Genomic DNA, 27,393 nt, shown 5'->3' on the forward strand with positions numbered 1-27,393 from the left:
AGTTTCCTTTTCCTACTTACATGTGCAACTTTTTGAGTTGATAAAGCCATTTATATATTTTTCATATTCATATTTCATCTTAATATTTGGCAATATCTTCTCCTAATCTGTGACTTTTTCCGTAACTACTGTGGTATAATTTGTTGTATAGAGTTTTTTAGCATTGATTTTTAATCAAATAGTTTATTGATTTCCGTTGGAATTTCTAGGATTTGTGACTCTCTCTAGCCTATTAGTAAAACATAGTCACATATGTTCTTTTAGCACTTGTAGTATTTATATATTCTTGTCCTTAACCAATTTGAATTCTATTTTTGTTAATGATATTAAATAGGAGTATTTTTCAGATGGATATGTAATTCTTTCCATACTTTTTATTAAATAGATCATTGTCACTTGTTTGATTAGAAAAGAAGAGGTGTGGAATAGAATATAAAAATAAATCTACCCCAGTGCCAAAACTACATTGCCTTAATAAATGTAGTTTTATTTTGTTGTAAAATGAAGTTTTAATGTTTTGATATCCAGTAGGGCCTGGATCCTTATTCTTATTTTCCTTCTTCTTTTCCTTTCATTCTTATTCTTCTTTTTCAAACAGCTTTTTCGTTTCCATGAAAAATGTGTGTGAGATTTTAATTTTGATTGTTCCAAATTCATAAATTAAATTGGGGGAAACTGACATTTATGGTAATTAGGGAGCATGGATATCTTTACAATGTTACGGATTTTAATTCAGGAAAATAATATGGGATTATACTTACTCAGGGCTTTTTGTGTTTTTCAGTTAAGGTTTATAGAGAAGGAAGTCTTTGCACAATTATTTTTAGTAATTACTGAGTATTTTATAGTTTCTGATCTTTTATTATATTTTCTGAAGCTAGGGTTTTTTTGTGTGATTGCTTTTTAAAAATTACCTTGCTTTATTGAACCAGTTGTTTTTAATAGTTTTTCTATTAAATTTCTTGGATTTTCCAAGTAAACAATAGTTCAATTTACACATAATGAATTTGTCTTTGGTTTTTGCATTATTTATAGTGTTTTCCTGCATGCCCATGTAATTTACCTGACTATTAGCAAACCGAAAATGAAGAGTATCTTACGTTATTTATTTTCTACAGAATGAAATGGTGGTATAGTCATCTGATTGCTAGAGACCGCAGAATTACACAAGAATATTAGTCCACTTTTGTGTTGTTATAACAGAATACCTGAAACTGATAATTTATAAAGAAAGAGGTTTATTTGGCTCCCAATTCAGGGACAGTTGCATCTGGTGTGGGCCTCAGGCTGCTTCTACTCATGGTAGAAAGCAGCAGGCAGCCGGTGGGTACAAGCAGATCACATGACGAGAGGAAGGAAGAGAGAGGGGAGATGCCAGGGTCTTTTAAACAAGCGCTCTTGCGGGGACTAATAGAATGAGATCTCACTCACTAACCCAGACCTCCAGGGAGAGTATTAATTGGTTCTTGAGATATCCACCCTGTTGACTCAAACAACTCCCAACACTGCCACGTTGAGGATCAGATTTCCACATGAGTTTTCTGGGGACAATACCATCCCAACTGTATCAACAAGTATCATTTTCCTATATGTAGTCTTGTAGTTTTTTGTTTGTTTTATTTAAGTTCAGAATACCCTCAAATGAACTTTATAAACCAATCTGATTGGGGAAGAACATTTTAATAGCAGAGTGTTTGGCATCCTGAAAAAGAAGTTAGGAAGGAGTTAATTTATTTGAAACAGTTCTCCCATATTTCCTTTACATACACACATTTATTTATTTGTATATTTACTCACTACATACTGGCGAAATTGAGCTGTGTTCCAGAATGAATACCATTTAAACCCTTATTCTGCAATCATTTACTTGGACCTATTAGCAGGAGTAGATGAGTGGCAAACATTAATTGAATAATTTCCAGTCATACCTACCAATGGTTTCCAGGGCATGTAAGTGATTTCCAGGACATGTAAGACTCAGGCCCTGCTAACTTTTTGTGTGTGTGTTGTTAAAGTTCATTCCTCTAGACATGTTGCATTGTAGTCCACTCAACTATTGATATTTTTAAAAAACTGTGTATATATACACGTACACACATGTGGGTACTTCGAAAAGTTTGTGGAAATATAGAATTAAAAGATATTACAAATCTTTCCACAAACTTTTTGAAGTACCCTCATATATGTGTATGTGTGTATATATATATATACACACACACACACATATACTCTGTATATACATTATATACGTGTATATATGCATATATATATATATTTTTTTTGTCTGGGTTCTTATATTTGAAATATACATTCCTCCTCTTCTACACTCAGATATGCAAATAACTGTTTATTCTTCAAAAGTCAACTGAAATATCCTCCCTGCCACAAAATTCTTTGCTTTCTCAGCCAAATTAAAAAAATTACTTTATATTCCTCTGTTACAACAGTTATCACATTATATTGTAGTTGCTTCTTTTGGTTTCTGTGTCTCTTCTAAGCTGTGACCAACTTGAGACTGTACCTTCTCCACTGTCTAGCACAATGTCTGGCATAGAGTTGGTACTATGTAAATTTTTGTTGAATGAATAAATGTGAATAAGTGATTACCAAAAAATATAAGGGAAGTGAAAGATCAAAAGGGCTGTCTAAGAGAAAGTCATAAGTCTAACAATGTAAGGAAAGTATCATAGGGTACTATGGAAGCAGGTTTAGGAAGCATATTTTATGAAAAGAGAAATAAAAATTAAAAATGCAAATGCCATAGTATAGGAAATGTACATTTTCATGAAGTAATATTTACTATGGTAGAAAAATGTGGTAGAGAGCAAATGAGGATCCCAGTGGCCTGAGGCTATGAAAACATGTTGAAAGTGAGGAAGACAAACAGTACCCACTCAGATGCAAACTCTACAAATGATCAATTTTGAGAAATATATACCTTTCGGAACCACACTATATCTCTTCTATAGAGGCAATGTGTATTCTTGATTTATAGACTACCGTATACGAGGGTACTTCAAAAAGTTCATGGAAAGGTTTGTATTATCTTTTAATTCTATTTTTCTGTGAGCTTTTTGAAGTACCCTTATAAAGAATATAAGAATTGCCAGTTTTCTAATAATATGAATGTAAAGCATACCTGGACTAGAAGGGCCAGCTTTAAAGGCAAAATCGATATAATTTCTTTCATCTTTGACCTTCTGTTCTCCTATCTATTTTTATTATGACTGCTTATGTGTATATTTCAAAAACTCACTCCTAGATTTTAAGATTTTTGGGGGGGACTTAAATAGTTTTTCTCAGGCATTTTATTTTAGATGCTTAAAATTATTGAATTTAACTGAAAATGTGTGTTTTTATTATACATATTAGTTGAACTTGATGAATTATACATTTCTTTCTTTTAAATATCTTCAGTGTATTAAGAGAGGGATTGGATAACTATTTCATTTCCTTTTCAAATAAAACTATTTCAGCAGAAATATGGAAAATCAAGTTTCTTATGGCTACATCTCATGGCCACATTTAGTGGTCTTTTGAATGATTTAGTTCAGAAATAAAGAATTGTCAATATCCTGTTTGTTCTACAGCTCTTGAGTAATATTTTGATAATTATTTCATAGAAAGATTCAATGAGAATTTAATTTAAATCTATATGCAAGTAAAATGAGGAAAGATAGATGAGAGCACTTTAGCATAGCCCAGAACAGCACAGAATAGAAATGTTTCAGTGATTCTGTGCTTGAAATATAATTACGGTATTGTCATAGTATAACTTTGGGGCCAGTATAGGTCAGATCATCAAGTTCATTGTGGGTGTTTGCTTCAAGATGCTTTACTTTAGTTTTATCAGAAACAGTAGAGCATTGTAGCTAATACGGTATATTCTGATTCTATAAAAAGGTGATGAATATTGCTATTTAATAATGTATTCTGTGCCTACTGTTGTCTCTTAAATTATTAAAAGTGGTAGAATGACTCATACATTTTTTAAATTAGTAAGTTATTTTTATTTTGATTCACTTTTCCTTTTCTTAACATCTCAATTGATTTTAACGATAAAACAACCAGCAGATTTTTAAAAAAATTTAAAAAGCCATCTTTTTTACATTATCATCTTGTTGTTGGCCTCTTACTGCAGGTTTTCAACACATACTCCAATGAGGACTATGACAGGAGAAATGATGAAGTTGACCCTGTGGCTGCTTCAGCCGAGTATGAACTTGAAAAGCGTGTAGAAAAGCTGGAACTTTTCCCAGTGGAACTAGAGAAAGGTACATGAATACTACAGTGTTTATAATATCATTATGTTGCTATGTTAATACTGTAATGCAGAACAATTTTTCCAAAGTGTAGCCTTTTTTTCCTAAGGATTGGATAAAGTTTTACCAAGGAGTCTTCAAAAGGTTCATAGAAAGATTTGCATTATCTTTTCATTCCATTTTTCTATGAACTTTTTGAAGTACCCTCACAGTTCTTACAGAGGATCTTATTTAAGTTTCAGAAAGAATTGATATGGATTCTGGGTATATGGTGGGTTCAAAGACTCCCTCATTCCTCCCGCTCCCAGCTGAAACTCACCTAACTTAAGCTAGTTGGGATGGTGGTTAGGATGGGGAGGTATGAGTGAGGTCTAATGCTTTGTTGGTGTTCCTGTAAAGGGCTGATGCAGGTGAGAGTCCAGAGAGAGTTTGAATAAGTGAGAGCTTGGGACAGATGGTTGTTTTTCTTTTCTTTTCTTTTTTTTCGGTGGGGGGGTAGAATAGTCATGGTTAGGCTCAAATTGTGATAGGTATGGGGAATGCCCACATTAGCCTTTGGAAATTTACAGACATTTGGAAGAGGGCATTTGAATCCAAGAATGTAAATAATAGGACTACATCCTCCCCTTCTTGGAGGGGAGAAGGCTGAAAAAGCAGGGAGAAGAGGGAGCAGGGGGGCTTCATCTTGATTTCTCTTCCTGGAAAGACAGTCTGCCTGCTGCAGTAACTGCTAACCATGGGAATGGAGACTGCCGTGTTTATCCTCATGGACGATGGGCACCCAGGGTCTGGACTGTGAGCATGAACAGAAAAATAACATATTGGAGAGTCTTTGGAAAAAAAAAAAGCAGAACAAATGGATGATAATAACTTATAACAAAAAGGAAAGAAATAAACAAAAACCCACTCAAGGATTTTCAAGTATGGCTTAAAAAAGACATTCAAAGTAAATTAGCAACAAAAAATTCCTGAATTTTTCAAAAGAAAAATTTTACTAGAGGAATTGATGAGAAAAGGGTGGTTATTGTTGAGACTCGAATTGGTGACCTTGAAGATCAAGTGTAAGAAATGTCCCAACTAATTGTCAAATGACAGAGTAAAAATCCAAGAAAAATCATGAAGGAGCTCCAATATATAAATTGTCGGCAACAGAAGGGGAAAAGACCGTAGAGGAAGAAAGACATAATAAATAATAAAATACAGTTTTCTTGAGCTGAAAAAATGACCCAAACCTCATATTTAGAAAGGGCTTATCAGCTGTGAGTGAGAGGGCTGAAAAAAAATCAAACTGATCCCACACTTGGGTATAGCCTGGGAAAAATCCTAATGTTCAGAGATAAAGTGAAAATCTTGCAAAATACCAGGGCGTAAAAACAAAGCAAACAATTAGGCAAAGGTACTTGCAAAGTTGAAAAAATTAGACTTCTTATTTGCAACATTAAAAGCTCGGAGAGGTACATGTAATTTCACACACCACTAAGAATAAAAAGATGGTAATCCAAGAATTCTCTATCCATCCCAGAGAGCATTTACTTATCCTGGTTAAAGAAAGGAATTTGCTGTTTGGTAAGGATTTATAGAATACATCACCCACTTATTTTATCTCAGTAATTTACTTCCCAATTAGGAGGGAGGAAAAGAAACAAAGAGCAACTAGTTGAAAACAGTGGAGATAAGTTAAAAAGAAGTGAAAACTTTGTACGTATTAAACATAAAATTGCTTGGATGAAAAAGATATGAAGAATGCCAGCCATTATGCTAAATATGACTGACTGATCACTCCTGTTAAAAGATACTTTCATTCAGGGTTAAAGTAAATAAAAGAATATTACTTACATTTTTCATACATTTAAAAATGTTAAAACCATTCTTAGGTCACGGGCCATACAAATACAGCTGGATTTTGCTGTGGGCCGTGGTATTGCTTTTAATAGCAAAAACTGAAAACAGTACTAATCTTCATCATTGGTAAGAAAGGGTCTATAAGTTGTAGCATATCTAGTCCATAAAATATTACTCAGCAGTAAAAATGAATGAGTCACAGTTTATGCAGAAGTATGTATGATTCTTATGAATGTGAAGTTGAGGGAAAGTTAAAAAACCATATCATAGAAAAAAGTATTTCAGTATAATTACATTTATTTAAATTTCAAAACCAGGAAAAATTTAACAATGTGTTGTTTAGAGATACACAAATAAGTGTTTTTTTGTTTTTTTTTCTTTTTCAAAAATGCAGTATTAAAAAAGGAGGGAAAGATTAGCCTAGCACAATAATTAGGATATGGTCACTAAGGGAAGAGTTAGGATATCAGGGAGGGACACATAGTGGGCTTTTAGGGTGTTGGTAATATTGTATGTCTTTGTCGGTCCATGGATATTTGTTTTATTTTTGTTCTTTAACATAATGTTCTGTTGATAATAGTTTTTGTAAACTCTTTTGTATGTATGCTATATTTCATACTGAACATTCTCATTATAATAATTTTTTTTTGGCAGCTGGCCAGTATGGGAATCCAAACTCTTGACCCTGGTGTTATCAACACCACGCTGTAACCAAGTTAGCTAACTGGCCAACCAGTTACAAAAAAAAGAAAAAAAAAATAAAATTAAATTAAATTAAACTAGAAAATGAAAATAAATAAATAAAACAAAAATTAAAAAATACTAAAAAAAATTAAACTAGAAAAATTAAACTAGAAAGTAATCAAAGGAAATACAGCTATTGGAGATTTGAGTATATTTCTTTCAGAACTGGACAAATCTATAGACAGAAAATAAGAAAGGACATAGAAGAGTGGATTAATATAATCAACTTGAATTTAAAGCTATAAAGAAAATCTTATTCTTTGGAAAAAATTTTAAGAGTCCCTTTAATATATTGAGAATTTGGTAATTACATTTCTAGATAGATGTTTGATCAAAGAGAAAATTAAAACTAATAATCTAAACCATTTTGGAAAGGCTTAACACTTAAAAAATTTGTAACACACAGCCAAAAGCCTTACTCAGAAGAAAAGTTATATCGTTAACTTCTTTAAAAAAAAAAAAAAAAGTAAATGAAGAAAGAACTTTTCTTAGAAATCAGAAAATGTAAACAGAGTAATCAAACTAGGAAGGGAGAATAACATAACTAAAAATAAAATTAATGATAGAAAAGAAAAAATGGTAAAACGAGTTAATGCAAAACCTTTTCATTGAATAAATCTATAAAATATATCAATCCTGTATGGTACTGACTGAAGAAAATTGAAAACAAACATATGCAAATTAGGAGTGGAAAGCAAACATATACAAATATACAGTATTAGGGAGTAGTCATTTACTGAATTTCTGTGGCAAAAATGGCAAATACCTAGAAAGAATTAATCCCCAATGCCCCCCCCCCAAAATCCATTATCAAAATCAATGCAAGTAAAATGGAGTAATTGCCATGGAAGAAACTATAATAGTGACTAAATATAAGACAGTAACAAGTCATGAGAACCAGATTGTACCTTTAAAAAACAAATAAAACTGTTGTTATTTAACATCATAGAAAATGAAGGAAAACTCTAATTCATTACATCGAAACAGTGTATTAACAGTTTACACCCAAAACTAGTATGCTACAAAAAATTTCGATTGCTATAGATAGTATAACTCCAATTATGGATTTTTGTTTTAAAATTCTAAGTGAAATAAAATATCAAATATAGAAATATTTAAAGAGAAAAATACATTAAGACTAAATAGGGTTTTATATACAAGGATACAAGGTCGTTTGTTATTAGAAAATTTATCCACATAAAATTTAAAAGGAAAAGTCTGAGGTCATATGAAAAGATATATGATAACACTTAGCCATTTCAAATAAAAATTGTATGTAAATTAGCACTTGATAGAAACTGCCTAAATACTATATGAATTATAGATCAAATATCAACAGAGAATTTTATTTTTAATTTGAGGATACACTGAAGATATTTCAATTATCCAATTCAATGATATTTCAGTATTTCAATTGACCAGTAGTCAAATATCCTTAAATGGAATAATCACTATAAGCAACAGGAAATAAAAGATGAAGAGCATCACCTTTTCCTGAATATCTATATCTGTGTCCATACTCATATGCACATCCACATCTGTATCTATCTAGAAAACCAAATTGATTTTAATTTAAAAATATTAAAATTGGTTACATTATTTGTGAAGTAGGTCAGATCCAAGATACATGTTAAACAATTAGTAGTTTTTTCTCTGTAGTCACATTAAAAACCTAGAAAAGAAAATGGAAAAAAATATTTTGTTTACAATAGCATCAAACAAAATATTTATTAAATTTCTTACTAAGAAAAACATAGAACTTTTCTAAAAAATAATAAATTTTTTTGAAAGACATAAGATCTAAGCAAATTGAAAGATATACCATATTCTTGGATGGGAAGATTCGGTATAGAAAAATCTCTCTCTATATTAATATATAAATTTACTGTAGTTCAAATAGAACTGCCAACAAGGTTGGTTAGGGAGAGGGGACTGCGTAAAATAATATTAAATTTTATATGGAAAAATACAGATCTAAGGAGAGAATGAAAATGAATACGAAGGACTTAATTTACCAAATATCTGAACATAATGTAAAGCTTCTATAATTAGAATAAATTGTAATCACATAGTAATTGATCTGTGGAACAAAATAGAAAATTCAGATTAAGGTGTTAGTACACATGAGAATTTAATTTATGACATGCATGATATTTCAACTTACAGGAACAGCATGCTTTAAAAATTGTGCTGGCATAACTGAGCATCTATCTGGAAGAATATGAAGTTGGACACATTTATTACATCATATGTAAAAAATTTTACATGAATTAAATAATTAAATATTAAAAATAAAGATATTTGAAGAAAATTTTTAAGATTACATATTTAGGCTTGTGGGAAGAGGGGCTTAACCAAAATGGGAAATCAGAAGTTAGAAAAGAAAAAATAGACCAACTCAATCATCCAAAATTTTAATTTTAACTGCCCTTATGTCAAACAAAGCTAATAGACGATTAAGAAATTTGGCAGTAGGGGGGAGGATGTATATTATAGATGACAAAGAGTTAATATCTATAGTATGCTAAGAATCCTTGCAAATTACCAGCAAAAAAGAAACAGATATGGCTCAGTAGAAGAATTGGCAATTTTCTGAAGAGGAAATCTAATGACCTACACCCCTACGAATACAGGCTCAAGTCTCACTAGTAAAGAGGGGAATGCTAAACCAACATGGGCTCTTTCCTGAGAGAAAAAATAAGCTTTGAGTTCCAGAGTATACTGGTAGCATCTTCTATAGTAACACAGCCTGTCTCTTCCTGGTGTTTTGCCTATTTAGTGCTTTGCCTCTCTCTAGGAATGTTTGCAGAGAAAGATGGGGCTGCTGTGTTCTTGACAGTGCAGCCAGTTATCAGTGGCTTTCGTGTGCAGCTCTGGACTTCACTCATACTTGACACATCTCAGAGATGAATGCTTGAACATCAGTCATCTGATGTCTGATGGTTGATTGTGCTCTTCCTTATATTGCCCTTCCTTCAGTCATCACCTTGTCATTGTAGGTAGTCTGAACTAGAATTGAAGATGGCTCAAGTTAATATTGCTTTTCCCACAACCAGTTTTCAGCTCTGCAGATATGAAGTAATTTTCCAGTTAGAAAAATGAAAGTAGTAATGGAAGGAAGAAAGAAGATTTTACCCTGCAGGAATATGGAGTTGTTACCAAGAGGTGATTTTCACAGAGGACAGTTGCAGGAAGAAGCTATTTAATGGCATGACAGCACATGGATTTCACATCTGAGAGGAGCCCTTTGAGTGTAATGAGTATGAGAAGGTTTCACTCATAGCTCATCATAGGCTTGACATATGATAAAAAAATTCATAATGAATAGAAACCCTGTAAGTATAATGAATGTGAGCAAGAATTCAGCCAGAATGCAAATACTTATATACACCAAAAATTTCATACAGGAGAGAAATTCAATGGCATTATTCAATGTAGAAGAGTCTACAGTTATCATTTCTCAAACAACACGAGTAACACACTGGGGGGAAAAACTTACATGGATGTAAACACTGTGGGAAGGCTTTCAGTAATCATTCTTGCCTCATCAACATGAAGAAATTCACACAGTGGCAAAACTCTATGAATGTGGTAAATGTGAACAAGAGTTTAGCCATCAGCTAACCTTTATACACACAGGAGAGACATGTGCGAGAGAAGAAACCCTATGCATGTAACCCATGTGAATGAGCCTTCAGCACACATGTAACCCTCACGTGCATAAGAAAACTCATCCTAGGGAGAAACTCTAAAACTGTAATGAATGTAGAAGAAACTTTAGCAAGAGAAATCCTTTTGATGAACATAAGAGTATTTATACCAGAGAAACAATTTGAATGAAATAATATGAGAAATCACATGTATGCAAACCTTCTAAATGTAATGAATAATTGTAACACTAAGATGAAGGATTCAAATCCTTGTACCCTCCAGCTGCCAACAAAATAAAAATAAATAAATAAATGTAATGAATGAAAAAAGTCTTCAGTGATCACTCATACATGAGTCAACATAAAATTTCTCACAGTGGAGAGATACCTATGCCTAGAATCAATGTGGAAATGCCTTTAGCTGGGGTTCACATGAGAAAACTCATTCAGGGAAAACTATAAAGATTCCTTTGGCATACAGCTGAGCAAACAAGTCACACTTTTGCCAAATGACATCTTTTTAAACATAAGTAGAATAAAGATGTAGGATTGTGAATTGTACTTAGAGATACTTAAAGCAGAAATTGGTGACAAGTAATAATCAATAAGATGAACCCTCTTCAAAAGAATCTAATTAAGAATACTTAGTAGAGGTTGTTGCTGAAGTCTTTTAAAAGCAGCAAGCATTCCATTGAGTATATAGGCCAATTTTCCTTAAATAATCCATCACTGTTGATCATCTAGTATCTATTTTTTATGCTGCAATAAACCATGAATACAAAGACTTTGATGCTATCAGAAAATAACCTTGAATGTTAATGAAAAAATGTGATATACAAAATAGTGTCTCTTCTTTCATTGGTCTTACACTATATATGTTCACATAAAAGACAAATGGAAATATGGACAAATGTATGATTTATAAGTAAATTAAAAAACAAATGCAACTGTTTGTCAGTATTGTTCACAAGGCCAGTAAAATGGAAACAAAAGTGAGTGCCTGTCAATAGAGAAATGATTGGCTACGTTTTGATGCCATCTCACTTTGAAATAATATGCAGTCATTAGAAGTGATTTAGAGTGATGTTAAGTTGATATCCACAAGGTATCACTGAATTTTAAAAAGTAAGTTACAGAGAGAAGTAGATATAATTTTATTTGTGTAAAGCAAATGGAAGGAAGAACAAGCCAAATATATATGTGTGTGTATATGTATATATGTATATGTATATTGTATGTATGTATGTATTGCAACTGTTTATAAGTATACATACTTATATAGTATAGCACAGAGGAAAATACTTAGAGACATATACTATCTTGTTAACATGAATGGATGAGTAAAAAAAAAAAGACCACACAAATAAAGGACAAATTCCAGATATGTTATGATAACATTTATTTAAAATATATGTGTTCGAGTATATGTGCTTTTATTCCCATAATAACTTATGGGATTATTTAGAGAGTCTGTGTTTTAGGGCAGATTGATTATTTAGTAACGAAATTATTACCTTTTCTTGGACCACAGTGAATTCCCAACTGAAGTGTTAAAATGAGACTAAACTCACAAACCTTTTAGGGGATCTTATTTGATATCCTTACTCCCCAGCTTAGAAAAAAATTCTGCTGAGGCAAGCATATCGTAGTCATATGTCCTATGCATAAAGAAGAAATAAGCAGCAGCAAATAGGCCTCACCAGCTAATCGTGGACTAGTGTAAAACCTAGATTGTTTCCCCCCCCCCCCTTTTTCTTTTCCATAGATGAGGATGGTCTTGGTATAAGTATTATTGGAATGGGTGTTGGAGCAGATGCTGGACTTGAAAAGCTGGGAATATTTGTCAAGACAGTAACAGAAGGTGGTGCTGCTCAGCGGGATGGCAGGTAAGCGAACTACTGTTATTAGTAACTAAAAATCTTTCAGGAAACTTTCCTGGGAATTTCTTTCAGTAGTAGCTTTCTTCTTTTGATTTCAGAGTGTTTTTCAGATGTAGAAGATGTTAAAACACTTGAACTCCTTCCTGATTTGTAGGTGGGATATCTGCTTTCTATATATATGAGAGTACTTCAAAAAGTTCATGGAAAAATAGAATTGAAAGATAATACAAATCTTTCCATGAACTTTTTGGAATATCCTCTTAGTAAATGGGTAGGTGGGTCTATCTATTTATCTGTCTACCTTCGTATCTATCTATTCATCTATCTATCTATCTAGGGGGAATTGGGCAGAAACATGGGTGTGTATAGTTGATGAACATGTACCATGGAGATCAGCATGTAGTTTCTTCAGGAACATCGAAACAGATGATAACAATTCTGGCACTTTTGAAACTGGTAGAGGTAAAAGGGAAATAAGGAACTCTAATTCTGCATTAATGATAATTCCGGAAATTGTTTCTCCAAATGTGTTCTATCTAAAAACCACAGTTTCTTGAGTACCACCTAAACCTGTAGAATTGAAATCAGTGGGAGAGGGGTTTGGTACCTAAATACCACCATGGATAATTGTGATGCACAGCAGAGCATCAGATAATCATTATTTTATGTCTTAATTTTCATCATTTCAAGCTACACATATCAGTAATGTAAAGATTTTGATTAATCCTCACACTAGGCTGCTTATATATCATATTGGGGCTGGAAGCAGAAGGTTGGCAATAGAAATAAAAGTAGACCCCAAAATATGACTGCCAAATTCAAAGAAATACCATCTTTTTTTTTTTTTTTTTTTTGGAACACTGAATAAATGGCTTTATTTTTCTTTTTAGTCTTTAAGTATGTATCATCATCTTATCAGGAAATAATAAAGCATGTTGAAAATAATTCGTGAATGTCTGTTAAGACCCATTGAAAATAATTTGTGAATGTCTGTTAAGACCCATAGTAGCATTATTTCTTTTGTAATCCTAAAAACACATATTGATATATGCAGATATTTCCCAAGGGGAACCAAATTGATTTATGTAAATAGAAAACCATACCTCTGTATCTTCTTTTCCATGGGGTTAGGGACTAACCACATCTCAGTCAGTAGCCTTGTTTGTATTCCCATAGCACTTAGTATAATACTCTGGACAGAGAAGGTTTGAAATGAATCTTCTTAGAGAGTGTTCAGCTGACTGTGTTTGTATCACACTTAAAACAAAGTGGGATATGAGTATGTTGTGTTTTCAAGTAATTTGTCTTCTGCCTTTTGAGAGTAGTTAAGGAAATAATCTGTTTACCCCTTCTGGGAATTATATAATGGTACTGTAATATTTCCCATTATTAATTTAGCACCTTTCTTCCAAGTGAGCTAAAATTTGTTGGTAAAATCTACCTCATTTTTTATTATATTTGATGAAAAATTTTATAAGGCATTTTAAGGTGATAGAAAACAATCCTTATAATTAGTATTCAAACAATACTAAATTATAATGAACCATTCTCTTATCTGAATTGGCCACAAAGCCAAACCAAAATACAAGTTGATTAAAAAACAAGGTAGAATTTTTTGTATTTAGCACATAACCAGTTCCCATTGTTCTGAACACACATCTATTCATTTTTCCCTCACTCATTATTTAAGTTAGGTTTGTTTTCTATTAATCTATTTTTTATGGCAGAGTAGTATTCCATTGTGTATATATACCACATTTTCCTTATGCAGTCATCTGATGATGGACATTTAGGTTGGTTTCAACTCTTGGCTACTGTAAATAGAGCTGCGATAAACAAGGGAGTGCAGGTATCCCTTTGACATGATGATTTCCATTCCTTTGAGTATATACCCAGCAATGGGATTGCTGGATCATGTGGCAGTTCCATTTGTAGTTGTTTGAGGAACCTCCATGTTTTCCACAGTGGCTGTACTGATTTACAGTCTCACCAACAGTGTAGGAGGGTTCCCTTTTCTCCACATCCTCACCAATGTTCGTTATTCTCTCTTTTTGATAATGGCCATTCTAACTGGGGGGCGGTGATATCTCACTTTGTTTTTTATTTGCACTTCCCTGATGCTTAGTGATGTAGAGATTTCTTCAAGTGTCCATTGGCCGTTTGTATATCTTCCTTTGAGAAATGCCTATTCGGCTCCTTTGTCCATTTTTTAATAGGGTTACTTGTTTTTTTACTGTTAGGTTGTTTGAATTCCTTGCATATTCTGGATATTAATCCCTCGTCAGAAACATAGTTTGCAAATATTTTCTCCCATTGTGGAGTTTGTCTTTTCGCTCTGTTAATTGTTTCTTTTGCTGTTCAGCTTTTTAGTTTGATATAATCTTATTTGTTTATTTTTTCTTTTGTTGCCTGTGCTTTTGCGGTCTTATTCATAAAGTCATTGCCCAGTTCTACTTCCTGGCAGATATCTACAGAACATTTTGTACAACAAATATAGAATATACATTCTTCTCTTCAGCACAAGGAACATTCTCCAGGATAGACCACATTTTAGGTCACAAATTAAGTCTCAACAAATATAAAAAAAATTGAAATTCATTACAAGTATCTTTTCAGACCATAATGGATTAAAACTAGAAATCGATAGCAAGTATAACTCTCAAAATTATACAAATACATGGAAATTAAACATTATACTCCTGAGTGACATATGGATCCAAGAAGAAATTAAACAGGTGATCAAAAAATTTCTTGAAACTAATAAAAATAAAGACATATCTTACCCAAACCTGTATGATACTACAAAAGCAGTACCAAGAGGGAAATTTATTACAATAAACACATCAAAAGAAGAGAAAGATTTCAAATAAATAACCTAATGCTATACCTCAAAGAACTATAAAAACAAGAACAATCCAATCCCAAAATTAGTGAATGAAAGAAATAATTAAGATAAGCAGAAATATTGCTGATTTTTGCGTGTTGATATTGTGTCTTGCAACTTTACTGAACTTGTTTTTTTTTGCAGAATCTTTAGGCTTTTCTTTATATATGATCATGTCATCTGCAAACAGGGAGTTTGACTTCATCTTTTCTAATCTGTCTAGTACTTCCAATATTATGTTAAATAGGAGTGGTGAGAGTGGGCATCCTTATTATACTGGCAGTGAGATACTTTCCTTTTCATGAAGGGATGCTGAATTTTCTCAAATACTTGTTATACATCAATAGAAAGAAATCAAGAAAGCAAGTCCATTTACAATAGTCACCAAAAAAATAAAATACCTAGCAATCAGTTTAACCAAGGAGGTGAAAGATCTCTATGATGAGAACTACAATTCACTGCTGAAAAAAATTAAAGAGGATGTTCATCACAGCTCTATTTACAGTAGCCAAAATATTTAACCAACCTAAATGTCCATCAGTGGATGACTGGATAAGGAAAATGTGGTATATATACACAATGAAATACTACTCAGCTATAATGAAATTCTGCTGTACGCAGCAACATGGATGAGCTTGGAGAAATTATGTTAAGTGAAATAAGCTAGGCACAGAAAGAGTAATACCACATTGTCCTCACTAATGAATGGAAGCTAAGAAACTAAGAAAGAAAGAACATAATAAAACATTGAACTTTCAGAAAGAGAGAACAGACCTATAGTTACCAGAGGTGGGAAAGGGGGAGGAGCTGGGGGGATAGGCAGTAACTGGGTAAGGGACACAAAAAGTAACTATGATTTGTAATGGTGAACATGCTAATATTGATTTGATCATCACATAATGTACACTAATATCGTCCTTGATTTTGTTGATTTGGTGTATCACATTTATTGACTTGCACTTGTTTTTTTTTTTTTTTTTTTCGTGACCGGCGCTCAGCCAGGGAGTGCACCGGTCTTTCTTATATGGGATCCGAACCCGCGGTGGCGGGAGCGACGCCGCGCTGCTAGCGCAGCACGCTACCGAGTGCGCCACGGGCTCAGCCCGACTTGCACTTGTTGAACTATCCTTGCAACCCTGGGATGAATCCCCCTTGATTGTGGTGTGTGGTTTTTATTTTTTGTGTGTGTGTGTGTTGCTACATTCTGTTTGCTAATATTTTGCTGAGGATTTTTGCAACTACATTCATCAGAGATATTGGCCTATAGATTTCCTTTGTTGTATTGTTAGCTGGTTTTGGTATCAGGGTGATGCTGGCCTCACAGAATGAATTTCAGAGAGTTATCTGGTATAGTAAAAAAGTTTTGAGTCTTACTTATTCTTTGATATTATGTCCTCCATTCTAAATTTTCTTTTGTTAAGCTTTTTATGTCTGTACCTTTTCATATGATGCCTTAAACGTAGAGGGCATTCAATATTGGATGAGTGAATCCTTATGCTTTAATCATTTACAGAACATTTACTTGGGTCTAACATTTTGTTTTTTGTGATACCCTGCCTCTAACAGGGTTACTTGGAAATTAGCTGAATGATATGATAGCCATTTCCACCTCTGTTTTAGTTCTGAATTTTTAGTAAAACAGTATTAAAGGTATTTACCATTATTTCTTTTGTTGCCATAAATATAAATTTTCTGGTTGCACACAAAATATTTTTGCAAACTAGTGATTTCTCCAGTCCTCTTTCATTATTCTGTGTAACAAAATTAGTTTTATAATAACACAATTGAATTGTAAAATAAATCACATGGGTGATAACTAACAAAGGATATTAATAAAGCTATGCTAATGAAGCAAATTAAAAATGCATTTGAGATCTGCTTTGTTTTTGGCTCCTATTTTTCTTTATCAAGCTTTTGCATATAATCATTTTAAAACACTGTCCTTTTCAGTTTACTGGAAGAGATATCAAATTTGAAATTAAAGTACTGTGTATTTTAATCTGCATTTCAGGTATTAGTTTTCAAATGATTGTAATTGTTTTTGACCATCTTTTGGGTAATAGCAATATATGAAACAGATGAAGAGTCATATTTTTATGCTTATCCTGCAGCAAACTCACCCTCTCAAGGGACCTATCTGTGCCCCTGAGGTATCTTCAAGCCTAGAAGAACTGTGTATGGAAACTGCTGTTTCAATTATGTCTATCTGTCATAATCACTTAGTTGATAGTTTCCTCTCTGTGCACACACTCTTGTGTCACTCTTCTAATCAAATATTTAGCTTGTTCACCTCTTAGGGAGTTGGGATATTACTCCTTTGATATATATTTTCACATATCTTTAAAACTTCACTATCTAGCATTTTGGGGAAGATCTCTGTTGACCAAAGTTCATTAATGTTGCTCCAGCTGGTCTCTGTCATTCATCTTTGGTTGTATGTTGACATAAGCCCTGTGAGGTTAGGGTTGGGTTTTCCCTTCCCAGAAACACCGTGTCAATAAATAACTATCCAGTAACATTAACAAACCCTAGAATAATTCAATGCATATATTTTCACTAGCCTTATGTCCATTGATTCTGTTTTTTAGATTAAGAATTGAGGGATCACAGCAATATCAGACTGAGGCTGAAGAGCAATGGTGTTAACACACTTTTCTTTAATATAAGCACATGGAAACTATTGAGGAACTGGCCAGCATGAGATGGCTTTTACAAACTAGCCAGGTACATTCCCATAAATTCCATTCCAGTAGACAGTGTTTCCAGGGAAAACAGACTATTTCCTCTGCTATTCTGGAACATTTTTTGTAATGTCCTGATTATATGTAGAACTGATTATTTTTTGTACTCTGGGATGGTATGTTAAGAGATCTGTCCATTTAATTTTTACTAAAAGGAGTCTCCCTTGTCTTTTCTATGCTTTTAATTATAGTCAGGATTTGAGAGAGATTATCAGTGTTATTATTCTGTGAGGTTGCATCTAAAGTTATCCTCTCACAGGGTGAGAGCTTTAAGCAAAGTGGGTGTCAGACACCAGAAAACTTTCTGCTTCCCATAATAACCATTTATCTGTTAAATACTCTGCCGTCTCATGATGTAGTGGATTGTAGGAGCAGTCTATGGCAGTAATAAACTTGGGTGGCTGCCCTTTTTTTAACCATTATTTCTTTCATCTCCTGTCCAATCTTCTTTACCTCTTCTCCCTCTTCTGTTCGTTTTTAGTTTTTCAAGCTTGTCACTACCTCAATCATCACACAGTCTACCTCTATAAAAAGGTATATTGAAATGCCCCTCAAATAGCAAACTCTGTAGAACGAACCCTCCCTCCCTCCTTTCTTTCCTTCCTTTCTTTTTTTAAATTTAAATATGGTTTTTAATTCCTTTTGTTTTTAAATGGTGCATCAGATTTTCAAATTTTTTTCTTTAATGAATGTATCAGTTTTGAAATGAGAAAAAGTTTTTAAAATAAACATTCTTCTGATGAAAATAAGAATCAAATAATGTTGAGCTTTCTTCGAATGATGCTCACTGCACTGAGGCAGACAAGAAGAATTATGTAGGATCTGCATTAGTCATAGGATCTCTCTTTTTTCACACTGATTTCTGGTCTCTGAATGCAAAGAGCAAATCCAGCCAAATGTCTGTTGTCACTGTTTCTGTTCTTAGAGTGCTTAACAGCTTGGATCTCTTCTGTTTTCTTTGTGAGCATTTCCAGTATGCTTCATTCCTTTGTGAGATCTGTATTTCCATCCAGTATCATGTTCCTTCTCGCTAAGGGACTTCCTGTATCATTTTATCGCTGGTGATGAATTCCTTTAGTTTTGTGTGTCTGAAGAAGTCTTTGATTCACCTTTGATTTTTAAAATATATTTTCTCTGTGTATAGAATTCTAGGTTGAGTTTTTTTTTTCTTTTAGTACTTTTTCTAGATTTTTTTTTCTTTCCTGTTTTTGGGTACGTGGATGGCGTGAAATAAGTAGGTTTATATAGACACATTAAGAAAATCAGGAAGTGCTATAACTATTATTTTATTTTCTGCATATTTAAGTTAATTGTATACGATGGGCATTGTAAAATTTCTGTTCCAATATACAAGGTCAAAATCATATGTATTAATTTCCCCTGTCTCTTACATTATTAACAAAATATCATGTTGGCTTGGATTATAGATTATAGATTATAGATGCTGGAGTCCAGAACCTTGAGCCTAGTTATTTTATGGTTATGCACAGGTGCATGTTTAATAAAGAGCAGGTTACTATAATGCTACATCTAAAGGAAGACTTTTTAGACCATTTACTTAATCAGTATAAAATGCTATATATCATCAACTGTCAAATTAGCATGTGCAATGACATTTTAAAGTTATAAAGGTAATACCTGTTCATGGTTGAAAATCTAGAAAGTGTAGAAAAATATAAAGAAGGAAACAAAAATCTCATTATCCCACCATCTAGAGTTGACTATTAAAATTCTGCTGGTAAATTTCCTTCCAGTTTTCATGCGTGTGTGTATGTGTGCATATGCCTTTGTTTATGTACTTAACAAAATTAGGATCAACCAAATATATAGTTTTGTAGTTCTTTATGCTTTTAATTCATCCAGATAATATTTTTGGAGTTCGTACTATATGGCAGGCAGTGTGCTATGTTCTTTTCATTTTGTGTCTTATTTATTCCTGCTAATAGGCCTGATTAAATTTGTTTTTTATTATTTCTGTTTTATATATAAGGAAGCTAAGTAATGTTCTTCATATAATCTCACAGCAAGTAAGTGGCAGAGCCTGGTTATAAACCTAGGATATCTGACTCCAGAGCTTGTATTTAAATAATGCATTACATTATATCATGTCATTAAATAGTTTTTACAATAGATTTTAAGGTTATATTATGCTATAATATTATATATGTAAATCATTTACATTCTATTATGCTAGAATTTTGTTTCAAGGTGTTGGTGAGGTCAACATTTTTATGTAGAAATCATTGTAAACATCTGTGCTTTATAAACACATTGCTAAACTGCCCTTCAGAAAGGTTGTTCAATTTGTACTCCCTCTAGCAGTGTCTAAGAGTAGTCTACTGCACCCTGATTAAGATAGAATATTGAGTTAGAGAATTTTTAATAATTTGATGTGAGACATTATTATCTTTACGTTTTAATTTCTTGTTTTTGAGCCTTGTGAGATGTTTACTAGCTACTTGTATTTCTTTTATTTCCCATAAGTTATTTTGTTTGCTTTTTTTCTGTTGCATTTTTTACAACTATGTTGTCATCGGTTCTTTTAGTGCTAATCTCCACAAATAAGTGCTTCATACCAACCATCTTCACTTCTTAACTGCCTAGAATTTTCTCCCCTACTTCCCCAGTCTGATAGCAAAATAGATCAAGTACAATAAACACAATTAATGTCGAACTCTAAACTTAAACATAGTAAAATTCTGGAATTTGTTTCTATTTTTATTTTCTGTTAAATTTATTGCTTTCAAAAGTGTTGACCTACTTTTTGAAAAGTGGCTTTTTCTTAGATCAGGTCCTCTTTAACTTCTCAGTGTCATATTATGATCACTTATTTTTAATGAGATCCATGCCCCCTGGTTTTGTTTTGTTTGATACTTTCTAGATTCTTTATGGATCCTTTCCTCTTTTTCATCCTGCATCATAAGGGTCGTTCTTTCCCAAGGTTAGCTTCTTGAAGTTATTTTTGTATTCAGTCAGTGAACTGATTTTTTAAATGACCTCATAGAAATTACTCCCAGATTCACACCCTGATCCTTGAGCATGTATTCACTTGAATACCTTATATTCATCTCAAATTCAACATAAAAGATACTGAATCTTTTTTTTTCTTTCTTCCATTTCATTGATCTGAATAACCTGTTTTTTTATGTTGACCATATTTTTCATTATGTTAGATGTAAAACTCTAGTCATCTTTTATTTTTTTCATTTCTTTTATAGTAGTTATACTGCCTATGCAATCTCTTATAATATTGTGTATTTGTTTCTTTGGAATGTTGCTCAGATTGATTTTGTGTTCATTTTCTGTGTCACATATATAATGCCTATTTCTTAGTTTCTGTGGAGCTCCTCTCAGCTCATTTTTCCCTGTATATTCTTGCCCTTGTCCCAAGATGATTCTCATAAAACTGTTACTTTGTGTGTCCCTTCTGAACAACAATGTACAGTTTTGCTCAATTTTTTGCCAACCATAATCCAAGGTGTTCTTGGCATTGAAGACCAATGTTATTTCTTAAGTGCCTATTCAATTCTCTGTTCAATCAAAAAGATTGTGTTATTGTCTGCACTAGTTTCCTACCCCAACTTCGTTGAATATCTGAGTCAAAATAATAATTACTACAATGTAATTAGGCAATATGATATGTCAATTACTGTGCTAACCCTTTTACATACATTTTTGCTAATCTTTACACCCAGCATACATAGTAGTTATACTAGCCTTTCTCTATATTAAGGATTAATTCTTATGCATAATTCATGGTTGAAGAAAGATTTTATGACAAATGGCATTAACAAAACTGTGGGCTGAAGTAAATGAAAGAAAGCATCTAAAGAAACATTTGCTGAAATAAAACAATAAGAATTGACTAAGAAAAGAATATAAATTGCATATTTAAAAATTTGGCTATAATAGGTATAGTATTCATTTACATTTAATATTTTGCATACTGCAAACTATTTAATAGGATATTTCTTTCTCACCCCCACCTGATATCAAAAAAATACTTGTAAATTTGTTTTACCTTAGTGGTGGTGGTGGCTTTCCCCCTGCAGTGCATCATTCTTTTCCCAAGTATTCATTGGTTTTCCTGTTTTGTAGATTTGGGATTTTTTACCACTAAGGTTTGGGGCCCTGAAACTCAGGTCATCAGTCTCCCTTATTCATTCTCTACTCTCACTATTCTCGTAGGACAGGGGCACAGGTCAGGGCTTCCTTACCCCACATTTCTTTCTCTTCTGGGGCTTCCTCCATTCCAACCCAGTCTGCCATTTACCTTCTATCTCTTTTCTTTTTCCATATTTTGTAATTCCTTTTTCTAATTCTCAACATCACACAAATTTATAATATTTCTAAAATAACATACAGATGAGGAAATTGACTCATTTTAATTTTGAGGATTTTAATTAAATAATCAGTAAGTGGAAGCTTTGGGATTGAAATTTAGGTCAGAACAACTCTAAGACCAAGGTTCTTTTCTTAAAACCACATTTGCTTTCATACTCTTCACCCTACCCAGAAACATATTTTTTCCAACATTTGTTACCTTCTACTTTAAGGCTAAGCTTAGAGTCTTAATTCCTCACTGAAATAATTTAGCTCTCACCAGTTGAGCTCAGCTGAATGTTTGGCCTCAATATTCTTGGACGTAATAATCTGTAGCACGTGCATTTATGATCAATTCTCTGCCATCATGTTTTGTGTATTGAGTTTGTATCCCTAGATTGAGATTGACCTTACTGGTATTCACCCCACCTACCTACTAGTACCTAAATCCTAACATTCAGTATTCCTCTTTGTGAAGTCTCTTGCAGAGGCCCCTGTGAGAAAGGATGTCAGGCTCAGTAGGAGTCTAAGAGCTAATTTATTTTTACCTGGGCAGGTATTACCTGGCATTATTACTTGGCAGATCTGATAATGGCAGATCTGATCATGAGCATTAGCTAATATCTTATGTGATATCTTCTAGTTCCACTCCCTATCCCAAATCTTTTTTTAATTTTTAATTTATTTTTTCTAGATTTCTTGAGGTATAATTGATAAATAAAATTATATGTATATTTAAGATATGCAGTGTGATGTTTTGATATACTTACACACTATGAAATGATTGCCTCAGTCAAGCTAGTTAACATATCCATCACCTCATATAGTCAAATTTTTGTGTGGTGAGAACATTTAAGTTCTACTCTCTTAGCGAATTTCAAGTACATGATACATTATTAACTATAGTCACCATGCTGTACATTAGGTTTCCAGAACTTATTCATCTTATAACTGAAAGTTTGTACACTTTGACCAACATCGCTCAATTTCCCCCACCCCCCAACCCCTGGTAACCAGCCTTCTACTTTCTGTTTCTGTGAGTTTGATTTTTTGAAATTTCACATGTAAGTGAGATCATGAAGTATTTTCCTTTCTGTTTCTAGCTTATTTCATGTGGCATAACGTCCTCCACGTTCATCCATCTTGTCAAAAATGGCAGGATTTCCTTTTTTTTAACACGATGAATAATATTTCATTGTGTGTGTATATGTATGTGTGTTTCAAATCACATTTTCTTTATGCATTCATTTGTTGACAGACACTTAGGTTGTTTTCATGTCTTGGCTGTTGTGAATAATGCAGCATTGAACGTGAGAGTACAAATATCTCTTTGAAATAGTAATTTTATCTCCATTGGATATATTTCCAAAAGTGGTATTGCTGGATCATATGATAGTTCTATTCTTATTTTTTGAGGCTTTTCCATACTGTTTTCCATAATGGAATGTACCTCTATACAATAAAGGTTATATATGACAAGTTCACAGTTAATATCATAATCAGTGGTGAAAAGTGGAAAGCTTTTCCTCTAAGATCAGGAACCAGACAAGGATGCTCACTCTTGCCACTCCTATTCAGCATAGTACTGGAAGTCCTAGCCTTACAGTTGGGCAAGAAAAAGAAATAAAAGGCGTTGAGATTGGAAAGGAAGAAGTAAAATTATTTCTGCTCGTAGTTGACATGGTCTTATATATGGAAAACCTGAACGAGTCCACCAAAAATCTGTTAGGACTAATAAAGAAATTTGGTAAAGTGGCAGGATACAAAATTAACATACAAAAATTAGCTATGTTTTGTTTTTGTTTTTGTTTTTTTGTCTTTTTCGTGACCGGTACTCAGCCAGTGAGTGCCCCGGCCATTCCTATATAGGATCCGGACCCGCGGTGGGAGCGTCGCTGCACTCCCAACGCTGCACTCTCCCGAGTGCGCCACGGGCTCGGCCGTATGTTTTGTACATTAACAATGAACTATCCAGAAATGAAATTAAGGAAACAATCCCTTTTACAATACTGTCAAAAAGAATGAAACATTTAGGAGTAAATTTAACCAAGGAAGTAAAAGAGCTGTACATAGAAAACTATAAAACATTGATGAAAGAAATTGAAGAAAAACACATAAATGGAACGATATACCATGTTCATGAATTGGAAGAATCAATATTATCAAAATGTCAATACTAGCTATCCCAAATCTAAATATGGGACCAATATGTCACAGGTTCAGTGAAAGAGTAAGATACCAGATCTTTAGATGAGATCACCTATTAGTTCCAGGTAGAAGAGTTGGGATAAGACAGAGAAAAGAGTGTCATCATCTTTTCATGCACTCGTGATGTTTTCTAGAGAATAAAGCTTGTCAGTGACTCGCACCAACCATATTAATGTTTAAGGGATGGGAACAAGAATAAAAGGGGTTAGCAGAAGTAGACTGAAGAAACAGAGAAGAGGTGGAAATATTTCTCCCCCAGTGGACATAGGTTACAAGATATTTGCAGTTCACAAACTAATTTTGTTGAACAAAGCAGATGTGGGCTCTGCCCTCATGGTGCATATAATTTACCCATTTTATTAATTAGATTGTAAGATGTTTGGAGGATGGTCTTATATATCATTCTCTTCTCACAGCATTTTTTTATAGTGCTGTCCATACAGAAGGTGGGCACCAAAAAATGGATTGAATTCTTCTTCTTTTTCTTTTTTCTTTTCCTGGTGTTTAGCAAATAAAAGTGATTAATCTGGTGGAAATAATTGTTCTTATTAGAGAAGACATTAAGTGTAGCTGACAGAATATTCCTGAATATGTTATTTTCAAAGAATGAAACACAAACTGCCTCTTCCTGCCTCTTATGTTGTCCTATAAAAACTGTTAATCTCTCTCTGAAAAATAAGATGAACATTTGCTTACTTCTGTTTTATCAGTCATTTGTGTATTATAGATTTTGACTTATTGAAAGCATTTAAAATTGTGGAATATTTTATGTTTCATTTGTGTCTGGAGGTTTATAACTGGCCAGCTACTTATACTTTAACAAATAAGATTCCTTGAGCTTTTATTTGTCTTGCTAAAATGTGAAATTTTTCTTCTAATGTTTCTGTTATACTTCCTTTACCATTTGTCATCTGAACATTTTCTATGTAAATTTGAATGGTATACCATATTTGGAGTATATAGAAATAAAAGTTAGTTATGCTGTCTGTCAAATTAATTCAATATATATCCTAAAAGATAGTGAAGAATAAGTGAAAAGGGGCTGTTTATTTGTTTAATTTCAAATGTCTGATATTTCATTAGCCCTAACAAGAGTTTTTCAGTTAATAGTGTTCATTCATAACTAGATAGTGAAATTCCCTTGGCTTGTAGAATTAAAATGATAAAAAATATTTTAAGGAAAATAAGTAGAGTGATCTTTTTTCACCCTGAGTATTTCTGAACTGTAGAGTTAATGTTTAAAGACTCTAACTCATGAATGTTGTTCTTTAATGTTTAGATGACTATATTGAAAAAATCTTCATTTGTCAAGGGGATTTGATGACATTATTTTCCTATTTAAATGTTCTTAACACCTATCATCCACATTATATATAGGGTTAAATTTTGTAAAGAGCTGCATAATTATTTTTTACATGTCAATGATATACATGTTGGAATGTGTATTATTTCATGTTTTATATAATTTTCAAAATGTTAAAGACATATTTGTCATATGAATGAAAAATGAACATGTGTTAAAGATTTTATTCAACTCACTAATTAATGAGTAAGTTGGTAAGGCTGGTGGTCCAAAGGGTAGTTGAGGAACTTGTATTAAAAGAATAAAAAAGAAATGTTAATATAAGATTGAGAGGTTAGATATAAGACTGGTTAATATTCCACAGAGCAGTCAATCATAATCTTTGAGATTATTTTTTCTAATAAACCCAAATTATTTACATTTCTCCCAGACAAAAATATACAAATTGGTGTATAGATACATTAGCATAGGGACCTTCTATCAGTTGTAAATAATATTTTGAATGAAGTATACTGTCAATAATTTTGGGGTGGGTCTGTTAGACAGTGGCCCAAGAAACAACTTAAAGACTATTTATTCACCTTTTTGCCTTGTTTCTTAGTTTTAAATAAATTTTCTTGACAGGCCCCACTCCTTTGATCTAAATAATATCAAAGATAATTTTTGTTAACAAAAAGGTTGTTCTCCTTATGTTTGGCAAAATTTACTGCATATGTGCAGCAAAGGTGTTTCTTAACCATATAGACTGTCTTAAATTTATTCTGCAAATCTAATGCTATATTGTATTAAGCAATTAGTAACACCGGAATATTAACTTTTGCTGGAAATATTTATAAGGAATCTTGGATTTTATTTGTAAAACACTATCATTTGCTTCTCTATTCTGAGGCCCAATTATATGGTGTCTCTAAGAAACCCACTTTAAATGTAGTGACATATAGATTAAAAGTAAATTTATGTAGAAAGACATACCATGCTAACACTAATCAAAAGACAGTGGGAGTAGCTGCATTGCTTTCAGAAAGAAAAGAGCTCAAAATAATGAAAGTTATTAAGGATAAAGAAGGGCATTGCATAATGATAAAGGGGTCAGTTCTCCAAGCAGACATACAAACCCTTAATATGTGTGCACCAAACAAAAGAGGATCAAAATACATGAGGCAAAACTGATAGAACTTTAGGGAGAAATAGATGAATTCACTGGTATGTTGGAGACTTCAATACCCTCTTTAAGTAATGGACATATCCAGCAAGCAGAAAATAGTGACATAATCAAACTGAACAGTATCATCAATCAGATGGATGTAATTGACATCTACAGGCTGCTTCATTCAACAACAGCAGATTACACATTCTTCTCAAGCTTACTTGGGACAGTCACCAAGGAAGATCACATTTCGTACCCTAAAACAAACCTCAACATGTTTAAAAGAACAGAAATTATACAGTGTCTGCTTTCAGACTGCAAGGGACTTGAGCTAGAAATCAACAACAGGAAGATAGCTGGTCAATCCATGTTGGAGATTATACAACAGACTTCTACTTGACATGTGGGT

General features: G+C 32.9%; 1 protein-coding gene across 1 annotated transcript in view; it reads left to right on the plus strand.

The window, feature by feature from the left end:
* PPP1R9A (protein phosphatase 1 regulatory subunit 9A) overlaps positions 1 to 27,393 on the plus strand; it is a 327,703-nt gene that overhangs the window by 175,310 nt on the left and 125,000 nt on the right. The window contains 2 exon segments of the mRNA XM_063100030.1: positions 4,142 to 4,274; positions 12,264 to 12,384. Of these exon segments, the coding sequence (XP_062956100.1) occupies positions 4,142 to 4,274; positions 12,264 to 12,384 (254 nt within the window).

This window comes from Cynocephalus volans, chromosome 6 (assembly GCF_027409185.1).
Source record: "Cynocephalus volans isolate mCynVol1 chromosome 6, mCynVol1.pri, whole genome shotgun sequence".
NCBI lineage: Eukaryota > Metazoa > Chordata > Mammalia > Dermoptera > Cynocephalidae > Cynocephalus > Cynocephalus volans.